The sequence below is a fragment of the Triturus cristatus genome, chromosome 3_1, assembly GCF_964204655.1.
Source record: "Triturus cristatus chromosome 3_1, aTriCri1.1, whole genome shotgun sequence".
Classification (NCBI taxonomy): domain Eukaryota; kingdom Metazoa; phylum Chordata; class Amphibia; order Caudata; family Salamandridae; genus Triturus; species Triturus cristatus.
Window position 1 is genome coordinate 495,779,337 of NC_140583.1, and position 11,082 is coordinate 495,790,418.

Below are 11,082 nucleotides of genomic sequence, written 5' to 3' on the forward strand. Positions count from 1 at the left end.
TGGGCACTGCTGCCCCTCCAGTCTCTTGGTGTGTGGCTCATACTGTAAGATGTTAGTACCTGGGCACTGCTGCCCTCCAGTCTCTTGGTGTGTGGCTCTTATTGTAAGACGCCGTTACCTGGGCACTGCTGCCCTGCAGTCTCTTGGTGTGTGACTCTTATTGTAAGATGCCATTACCTGGGCACTGCTGCCCTGCAGTCTCTTGGTGTGTGGCTCATACTGTAAGATGTTAGTACCTGGGCACTGCTGCCCCTCCAGTCTCTTGGTGTGTGGCTCATACTGTAAGATGTTAGTACCTGGGCACTGCTGCCCTCCAGTCTCTTGGTGTGTGGCTCATACTGTAAGATGTTAGTACGTGGGCACTGCTGCCCTCCAGTCTCTTGGTGTGTGGCTCATACTGTAAGTTGTTAGTACCTGGGCACGGTTGCCCCTCCAGTCTCTTGGTGTGTGGCTCATACTGTAAGTTGTTAGTACCTGGGCACGGTTGCCCCTCCAGTCTCTTGGTGTGTGGCTCATACTGTAAGATGTTAGTACCTGGGCACTGCTGCCCTCCAGTCTCTTGGTGTGTGGCTCATACTGTAAGATGTTAGTACGTGGGCACGGTTGCCCCTCCAGTCTCTTGGTGTGTGGCTCATACTGTAAGATGTTAGTACCTGGGCACTGCTGCCCTCCAGTCTCTTGGTGTGTGGTTCATACTGTAAGACGTTAGTACCTGTACACAGTTACCCCTCCAGTCTCTTGGTGTGTGGCTCATACTGTAAGATGTTAGTACCTGGGCACTGCTGCCCTGCAGTCTCTTGGTGTGTGGCTCATACTGTAAGATGTTAGTACCTGTACACGGTTACCCCTCCAGTCTCTTGGTGTGTGGCTCATACTGTAAGATGTTAGTACCTGGGCACTGCTGCCCTGCAGTCTCTTGGTGTGTGGCTCATACTGTAAGATATTAGTACCTGTACACAGTTACCCCTCCAGTCTCTTGGTGTGTGGCTCATACTGTAAGATGTTAGTACCTGGGCACTGCTGCCCTGCAGTCTCTTGGTGTGTGGCTCATACTGTAAGATGTTAGTACCTGGGCACTGCTGCCCTCCAGTCTCTTGGTGTGTGGCTCATGCTGTAAGATGTTAGTACCTGGGCACGGTTGCCCCTCCAGTCTCTTGGTGTGTGGCTCATACTGTAAGATGTTAGTACCTGGGCACTGCTGCCCCTCCAGTCTCTTGGTGTGTGGCTCATACTGTAAGATGTTAGTACCTGTGCACTGTTGCCCCTCCAGTCTCTTGGTGTGTGGCTCATACTGTAAGAGGTTAGTACCTGGGCACTGCTGCCCCTCCAGTCTCTTGGTGTGTGGCTCATACTGTAAGATGTTAGTACCTGTGCACTGTTGCCCCTCCAGTCTCTTGGTGTGTGGCTCATACTGTAAGATGTTAGTACCTGTGCACGGTTGCCCCTCCAGTCTCTTGGTGTGTGGCTCATACTGTAAGATGTTAGTACCTGTGCACTGTTGCCCCTCCAGTCTCTTGGTGTGTGGCTCATACTGTAAGATGTTAGTACCTGTGCACTGTTGCCCCTCCAGTCTCTTGGTGGGTGGCTCATACTGTAAGATGTTAGTACCTGGGCACTGCTGCCCCTCCAGTCTCTTGGTGTGTGGGTCTAATTGTAAGATGCCATTACCTGGGCACTGCTGCCCTCCAGTCTCTTGGTGTGTGGCTCATACTGTAAGATGTTAGTACCTGTGCACTGTTGCCCCTCCATCTCTTGGTGTGTGGCTCATACTGTAAGATGTTAGTACCTGTGCACTGTTGCCCCTCCAGTCTCTTGGTGGGTGGCTCATACTGTAAGATGTTAGTACCTGGGCACTGCTGCCCCTCCAGTCTCTTGGTGTGTGGCTCATACTGTAAGATGTTAGTACCTGTGCACTGTTGCCCCTCCAGTCTCTTGTTGTGTGGCTCATACTGTAAGATGTTAGTACCTGGGCACTGCTGCCCCTCCAGTCTGTGGAAATATGGATTTTTATGGTCAGTTATGTCCCCTATCTTGGACCCCAACGGTTTCATGTATAAATCACAAGTACATGTATGTTCCCTCCATTTCCAGTTATGAAGACGCAAACACATGTGCGTCCACCGCCAACATGTCCTCTTTCAGATCCGCCATGAATGGGTCGGATATTCCATTCCTAAGTATGAAAGGCCACCGGCTTTATATGGTTCATTTATCCCATTTTACAGTCCAGGCGAGTAGGCCCTGATTCTGCCATTAAGCCTTTTCCTGCCTTCTGCCTCTGAAAGCTCCAGTCTGAGCTCGCATCTGTATCCATGAACTTTGTCCTACTCCCTGCGCGGCTAACGGTGCCTGACTCCAGCCTGTTGCCTGCCAAAAACTATATTTCACCTTCGAGATTATCTGCTCCGCTCCCCATCCAATGCATTCCTGTCTAGTAGTTTAAGTAAACATTCTTCTAGCTACCGAGCAAAGGGCCCGGCTTCTCTGTCTTTATGCAAGTAATTCATAGCCCTGTTACTATGGAAGATTTCTGCCCTCGCATCTAGTGTAGACACTTAGACGCTTGTACACGCACTCACAGTCAGTATAGAATAGATTTTGTCCGAAAGACCTTTCTTTTTGGATAACATAGTTCTTTAAACATAGGATGTTAGATATGATTTGGGATTAGGTTGACTTGACCCCCCAGACTTCTGTCTCCACATGTAGAGCTAAATGTCAAGTCCCCTTCACCCCCTAGTTGCACGTCAATCACACGTCATGCTGCTGCGCGCGCATTTCTGCCAAGTATTTCTGCTGACATTGCGTAATTCTTTCATGGTGCCACCTACTTGTGACATCATACCTAATGACGTTCTTTAGTTACGCCTAGTTACACCCATTTTAGTTACGCATGTATGTTTTTATCTTTGTTATCAACTGTTACGCCTCCTGCATCTGTTTCACTGTAATGCCTATTGTATAAAAATGATTACTTGTCAATAAAGTATGGTCCTTCACTTCCTGAACCTTCGTGGTGATGGAATATGGAGTCCATCAATTCGAATTGATTTTGGAATAAAGCCCGTTCCGAACCTCTAATACCACGGATTCTGCCTCTTATTTTACTGAGCTATTATTATTAATTTTCCGCATCAAATTAAGTTCCGGTAATTAAATTATTTACCACAAGTCTCTTGGTGTGTGGGTCTAATTGTAAGATGCCGTTACCTGGGCACTGCTGCCCTCCAGTCTCTTGGTGTGTGGCTCATACTGTAAGATGTTAGTACCTGGGCACTGCTGCCCTCCAGTCTCTTGGTGTGTGGCTCTTATTGTAAGACGCCGTTACCTGGGCACTGCTGCCCTGCAGTCTCTTGGTGTGTGGCTCATACTGTAAGATGTTAGTACCTGGGCACTGCTGCCCTCCAGTCTCTTGGTGTTTGGGTCTAATTGTAAGATGCCGTTACCTGGGCTCTCCATAAGTACCTGTATTCTGTAACACCATAAAATGGCTTCTCTGTGACACACTACTGTGTGAAGTGGTGCACTGATCTTGGTGTACTGCTACCAGCACAGGCCTAAATGGACACAAGGAGAACACGCTAACAACAAACACAGAGCTGAAGGCTGCGGGCCTCATTGTAAGCAGGGCCACTTGAATTATGCAATTCTGCTGCCGTAGCTTTTTTTTGCATAATTATGGATTTGCCACATAATCCATCATCTGCTGCATAATCTTAATAGAAAAAATGTGTTTCTGACTTAAACTGACCACAAAAGTTACTAAATATGTGGCAAAAGTGTCCATGCGTAGTGGAAGACTGTTCATAAAGATTCAATGATCATCTTTCAGTTGCTTATTTCCATATTTGGTTGTTAAACTGGTACTAATGTGGTTGAATTTTCGCCCAGACAGTATTACAATGTGTAAAAATGACAAAATAATGAAGCAATGCTATTAAAAATGTGAGCATTATGCTGCATAAATTGGTGCTTCCCCTGCCGCATAATTCCAGTGGCCCTGATTGTAAAATGCCCTTTAATTCTGAGAAGGTGTGGCCCCACTGGAATTACAAGGTGCGCGGTAACTCCACCAGCTCATTGTTTTCCACCCACAGACCCTGGTGAAAGACCAGGGGAATCGCGGCACAACCAATGGGACTAGTGATCTAATATCAGAGGCGACCCTCGGGTCTCATCTCATAATCCCGTGGGTGGTCTTTAACTACACACGTTACATGCGTATCCCACAGAGGGGTCACTGTATAACACCATCACCCTGTACAATTGTGTCTCCCCTGAAACCCAGGAACCCCTATGGAAGATCTGTTTCTGAAGGCATGCATGTGCTTCGAAGTTGCATCACTAACTGTTGTCCACGTACCCACTGACACAATGTGTGCTCCTATGACGTGCTATGCTCTTAGCGCTAGGCGTAACACCTGTCACTCACAGCGTGTGGTATGTTGCAGGTGATTATGTAACACGGAGAGAATGAAGGCACCCTGCATTCTCTCCACGTAACATTTGCACCTTTGCTCACAGCTGACCTGATTCAATGTGGACATATGCGGTGCATTATGCATGTGGTACTGCTACCCGCGTAGGGCGGCTGCAGGTACACTCCCAGCGCTTGTGGTCCGGTGGTGGGCGCACTCCCTGTCCCCTTAATGTGTCATTGGTTATAGGAGAACGTGCATTATGTACTCCTCAGGTCTGCCTGCATCATGCACACATTAAACAACAGAGGCGAAGGTTCATTCAGTCTACTGTTGATGAAAGTTTCGCAGCTTCCCCAGGCATTCACAGTAAAGTGCCTATTCAACTAAAGTGCTTGGCATTTGTGAACCCATGATGAACCAATAAAGAGTCCTCCAAGCAATCAAGGAGGAATAGGCGTTTTTTACTTTCTGGACAGCGTGGTGTACATTTACAATCAGAGGCGCAACTAGAGTGAAATTACGGGGGGGGGGGGGGGGGGGGAGGGGGGGGGCTTATTCTACCAGCAATCGGCAGAGTGAAGATGCAGGAGCTCTAAGAAGGAGTGAAAAGTTACACAACAAAGCCTCATTCACAAGCAAATGGTCTTTTGAAGACCTGTGAAGTATTCGGGTGCGGCTGTGTGTGCCGGGGAAGCTATCTCAGCCCGGGCGCCTCACGCAGCAGGTGGGAGGGAGGGCTGGAGCCCTTTGAGCACAATGGGCGTTGCACTGCCTGTTTACAATAGCCTGTGTGGTTCTTGAAGACAAGATCAGTTTAGCTACTTCAAAATTAACACTGACTTCTATCAGCTCTAAATCATGTTTTGTGACGGCCCGTTGCGCCCTTGAATATACGATGACTAGATAGTGTGCTTCGGAATAGGGACCGCCTACGAGTGGGAATTACCCTGCATCTCCCAATTTCAATTATTTCTAAATCTGTTTTGGAGGAGATGGAATCGGGCGGGAGCCTAATAATTAAATCTGACTAGGAGATGCAAGAAGCCGAATGCCGCACGGAACTGGACGTTCTGGTATCGAACTCGCGGTGCAGGGCAATGGGTGTCGCTGCGAATGGAAACGAGAATGCGGCATGCAAGGGCTTAGCTGGCTCTCTGTCACCTGCTGATTTCCCCCCTGTAGCGTTTACAATTTTAGCCAAATAATCACGCTGGAGTGTAAGAGTTCCATTATTAAAACCACGATTAAATTCACGTGTGTCCAACGATGTTAAGTGCATTTCTGATTCCATAGGTTTCTTTCTTATTAAGAGGGTAGTCAAAGTCCATCACTCGCTCATTGTTGGTCAAGTGGAGCAGGAGTTGGTGTCTTCGCCTTCTATTGGCTGGCTTGGTTGGGTATGTGGAAGTGTTTCTCGAAAATGTGTCAGCGTTTGAGGCGTCATGTCACCTAGATTGCACCAATTATATATTCACCAGCATTTGCAGATTTGGTTCATCAGCACACTGCAGCGTTTCAAATAGTGTATTTATGGCTGTGAAACTGCAGTTTTTGCTGAAGAGGGCCCCGACGTTTTCCCCATATTGTACTGATTATGTGGGCGTTTGAGTATATATATATATATATATACACACACACACACACGTACAGATCCCGATAATAGTAGAGGCTGTCTGTTTAGGGCGGTCCTCGCTCAGGGTATCGGCACCCTGTAATATGTAATACCCAATTTCCAATATTTTAAAATGTGCCAGGACACCTTGGAAATGCAGTGTAAATAATACTCACTGCACCACCTGGTGCAGTCAGTATTATTTACACTGCATTTCCAAGGTGTACTGGCATTTTTTCAAATATTGGAAATTGGGTATTATATATATATATTAATTAAAGGCTGCTAGTGTTTCTATTGCTTCAAGTATTATGTGCAATGCCCGAATGACATATTACAGCTGGACGTAGTTCGATGTTAGAATCACACTTGTCTGATGTGTTTATTTATTGCACCTCAACCCTCTGGGTCCCCGGGCAGTGCTTTACACATGAGATCGGCTGCTCAGCTGATGCATTCCTTGCCCATGAAACAGCGGAGTCCCTTAAACTGGTTATTACAGAGCAGTTTGTCCACGATAGGGCGGTCGTGCGGGCAAGTGACGACATCATTTAAAGTAAAGCATTTGAGCAGGGGGGACGGCGTCCTCCCGGTAAAATAAGTGGGGGGACGCCGTCCACCCGCGTGGTACCCCGACTCGTGCCCTGGAAGCAGCTCTTGTGCTAAACTGTGCTCTTAGCACAAGGCGCAACACTTGTCCCTCACGCACGACTCGTGGTATTTTGCCAGAGTGTTACGCTGCGATTCCCGCTGTACCTGTTGCTCACAGACATACATATAGAGTCAATTCTATTACATCAGTGCCCCGGTATCGGGAGCACCGTACTCTGGTGGTAGGTTGCAGGCGCTCTCCTTACCTGGGCAGCTCGTGCACCTCTCCCCCCAGGCGCTCTTCAAACTCCCCCCAGGCGCTGATGCCCTGGGAGCCGAAGGAGGCCAGGTCCAGGGTCTCGGACACCTCCTGGAAGCGCGCCGAGAAGTCCTGGAAGTCGATGGTTCCGTCGCGGTCCACGTCCAGCTTGCTGAAGAGCGGCCGCACCAGGCGGGGGCTGACCCCCAGCTCCCGGCACACGGTGGAGAAGTCCTCGAACTCCACCAGCCCCGAGCGGTTCACATCGCAGGCCAAGAAGAGGCGGCGCAGCTCCGGGCTGGACACCTCCTCGCTGGACCCCATGGGGACCGGGAAAGCGAGCCTGCCAAACTCCGCAGAACAAGCACGTTCACTCACTGGACAGCGCAGAGAGGCAGAGCCAGGGGTCCCACCCTCGGGGGTCTGTGATCCCAGCCCTGGTCCGGGGGGCTGCGAGAGGACACTCTGCCTGAGAGACCCTCTCTTCCACCACACTCGGCGCTTTCCAGGGCTCCTCCTCTCGCCGAAACCACCCGGATGAATCACCGCACACCGGCAGCGAGAGCAGACACCTGCCGGCCGGTGCTCCCAGCCGTGCCTGTCCCAGGGGCGGCGTAGCACCTGTCCTTCCGCCCTCTCTACTCCCCTCCCCTCTACCACACTCTCTGCCCTCCCCCCTTTCTTGATCCCTTCCTAACCCCTGCTCCTCCAGCCCTACTGTTCTGCGGCTTCCACTACCACCTTTCTTCATTCCTTCAGTCTCCCACCCCGCCCTCTCTCTCCTCCGCCCATTTTAAGCCCGCCCCCTCCACCTTTCCTCTTGAAACAGCCCTGCCCACCCCACCCATCCCGGACAGATGCTCTACTCTCGCCTTTCATTTAACTTCTGCCCTCTCACCTCTGCCTGTTCACAGAGCTTAGTTATCGCATTATTCATACGCCAACCGGGGGCAGCCTGCATAAAGTGAGGCAAACAGTAGCTACCGTTGGTGCAGCAGGTTCAGTTGCACCGGTACCCAAAGTTCCGAGGGGCTCATTGAAACCGGACATTTATCGTATTTTGCTACCCAAGCATCATTCAATTGGGCCATTTTCCTGGGTTATACCAGCAGTGCTTGAAATGGAAAAATAGAAGTGCAGGTACTCTATCAGAGTACCTGCTTGTTTCTGAGAAGTGCCGGTACTCTCCAATTAAAAGTATAGCATTTCTCTTGAGAAGTGCCAGTACTTTTCCTTTCAAAATAAAAAAGTGCCGGTACTCCGTACCGGACAGTACCAGCCCATTTAAAGCACTGTACCAGGGACCATGGCCACCTTTCTACACTACTGGCTTCAAATACAATTTCACTTTTTGTCTATAAAGAATAATAGCACAGCAGTGAAATCTACCAAGAAACGCGTAATCTGTAAAAATCACTAACATATTTTGTAAGCCTACACAGCAGGTCAACATAGGTGATCTATCTCTCCGAGTCACTATTGCGTGCATAAACTCACCGAGGGTATGCCAGTGTTATATTTTGTTCAGTGGCGGCTGCCTCAGAACAGGGATAGTAGGATGGATTTAATAAATAAATAAATAAGTCTATGTACCTTCTCCGCCGTGCACTGCACTGTAAGCACCCAGACGTCCGACTCTTGCAGCCAATCACAACGCTGCAGGAGCTGTTTGGACGCTCAGGCAGTGCCAGGGAGCCTGGGCATGTTCTCCTCCACGGGACTGTGCAACATAGCCCAATGGAGAACATGCCAAGTGCGCATGACGGTTTGGCCGGCCCTAGAGGGACAGCCAAACCGTCCTGTGCACTTAGAGGATTGCAAACCACTCCTCCACTGCTCTGGCGTCACAGAGCCCAGCCCCGCCCGGCTCCCGCATAGAAAGATAGAATGATAATAACGTCCTGTTTAACGTCCCGTTATTATCATTTTATTTTAATTTTTGCACTGCTGAATTGCAGTGGGGCGACTGCTCCTGATTTTGTTAGACATTTCCAAAGCACACGGTTGCCCTTCAGATGACTTCATTGAGCAAAGATTATTGAGCACAAAAAAATAAGGAAGAAGAGGAATCACTACATAGCAATTCTTGCGGGGCTAATCATGTTTCAGAGCCCTTGGAAATGACACCTAGTCCCGCATTGTTTACTTTGTAAAGGAAAGAGTTCTGGAGCCTGAAACTCTTCTCAGAAGCCGATGGCCGGTTCAATTAAATGAGACACACTGAATGCCAAGGCTGGTAGTCTAAAATATATCAAGAACATTTTGCGTTTATCCGCAAAGTACGTTTGTCTTCAGCCGCGGCCCGTGGAGGGAGTTCCGTGGGGCGGTAAGGCAGGGCGGGGGAGGGGCAGGATGGGGGGTTCTAAAAACCGGAATATGGATAATTGCAGGTAAGTAAACAATTAAATAAATAAAACGAATTTCGTAGCGCGCGCTGCTTCGCAACAAACTATAGAGTGCAAAAATCCTCTACGTAAATGTGAGATTAAAAACAAGCACCATATTAAAAACCAGAAGACTGGATGTGCGGTATTCACTGCGGTGAAGTCTAGAGAACTAGTAATCACATTATGGAGTTACAGGCCACTCACCTATTAGGGTGTATTTCCATTTACGTAGAGGATTTTTGCACTCTATAGTTTGTTTACCTACACTTGGTTACAATTGGCATAGTCTGGTGCCACATTGTAAAGGGAGAGAGTCCTTGTGTGTGATAATTGTCCGAATAGTACGTAATACTCCACACTGACCTATGTCTGGGTTACCTTATAATTTTTTCCTCCTAGCTCCCCTCTGACATATGGCGAGATCGTTCTCCATAATACATGTGGCAAGTAACTATTATACTTTCCACAGTGTGTAGATAGTTGACAGTTCATTAGGTCCTGAAGAATTGCCATGGATCACTAGGACCACTAGGCATGAAACATGTTGACCATCACAGAAGAGCATAGCTAAGCTGAACCCTCACTTCAGCTAGCTGCCACTCTGTTTTTGCTTTTTAATCAAGTGGATAGCCATTCCTAATAAAGTCATATTTTTGGATTATCCAACTTGTTTTAATCACCTACACGCATTCACATCTACACCACTAGACCCCTCACACGCACTACACCATACGGCCAGGAACAGAAGATCTCTGCTAAAGAGCCCCTTTAAGGGTGCCCGTCGGGTATTGCAGCGCCGACCCGACGAGGAGCAGGTCCATATGATGAAGCATGACACCTAGCTTGCTTGGTGTGTGAGGACCATAGTTCCGACTAGAGGAACTCACTTTCCTCTTTTACACGGTCTCTTCCCTACACTCTCACTCTCCCTCTATTCTGAGGAACTGCATACTCTTCCTCTCTAACGATTAATCGGGCCCGTATGCTGGACCTCCTCATAAAAGCCCACTAGTCCCTCCTTTTGATAACATAGTTTATGCACGGGTTAACCCCCGTGGGACGTTGTTCAGGTTACCATACGGTGCCAATTGCACTGAGTGGACCCCACTTGTTTCAAAACCTCATTATATCTGACGGTTGATTTTGCTTACCTACCTATCATGGAGGACAACCTAGGACTCAGCTTCAACGATGAAGCCGTAGCCGATATTTTAAGGAAAACTCCCTCCCTTCTTGGGGCAGGGGGGTCCGTGGCCTTAGGGTCACAATCAGAAGACTGGACCTCACTCACAGCATTAAAACGGGAATGGGTCAAAATCACGCTCCATGGGGCATTGATGACGGAATATCTACGAGCCAATATAGGTCCTAGTGGACTTATCATCAATGTTTTTCCGAGGTTATTTCTGGAAGACCCCACTTTCAAGAAAGAATGGTGCCTGGTCTCTTGGAAGTGCACTTTACACGGAGCTTGCAGCCTTGCTCACTCACCGTTCTGGGACCAGAATTCTGTCTGTTGGTTTCTTATACAGTGTAGTGCTTAAAGGCCTGTGTCATCTAGTGTCACCTTCAGATCCAAGAATGGCACATGGGAGTCTGAAATGGTATGAGTAAATTTCAGAAATAGATTCTGGGCATTAATCCATTCACAGAAGGCTAGACAAGTTTGGTGGTTCCCCTTCCAGAAGATTAAAATGTTGTCTATGAAGCGCCTCCACAAGGTCAAATTGTTGATGTAGGGGTTGTTGGGGTGTCTAATGACTTCTTCCTCAAAGGTGGCCATGTAGATACAGGCCACACTAGGGGCGAAGG

General features: G+C 48.5%; 1 protein-coding gene across 1 annotated transcript in view; it reads right to left on the reverse strand.

Moving 5' to 3' along the window:
• LOC146860464 (ras and EF-hand domain-containing protein-like) overlaps positions 1-7,666 on the reverse strand; it is a 222,550-nt gene extending 214,884 nt beyond the window's left edge. Inside the window, exon 1 of the mRNA XM_085644353.1 lies at positions 6,891-7,666. Coding sequence (XP_085500479.1) covers positions 6,891-7,207 — 317 coding nt within the window. The 5' untranslated portion in view covers positions 7,208-7,666. The remainder of the gene's footprint in view (positions 1-6,890) is intronic.
• Positions 7,667-11,082: the final 3,416 nt, after the last annotated feature.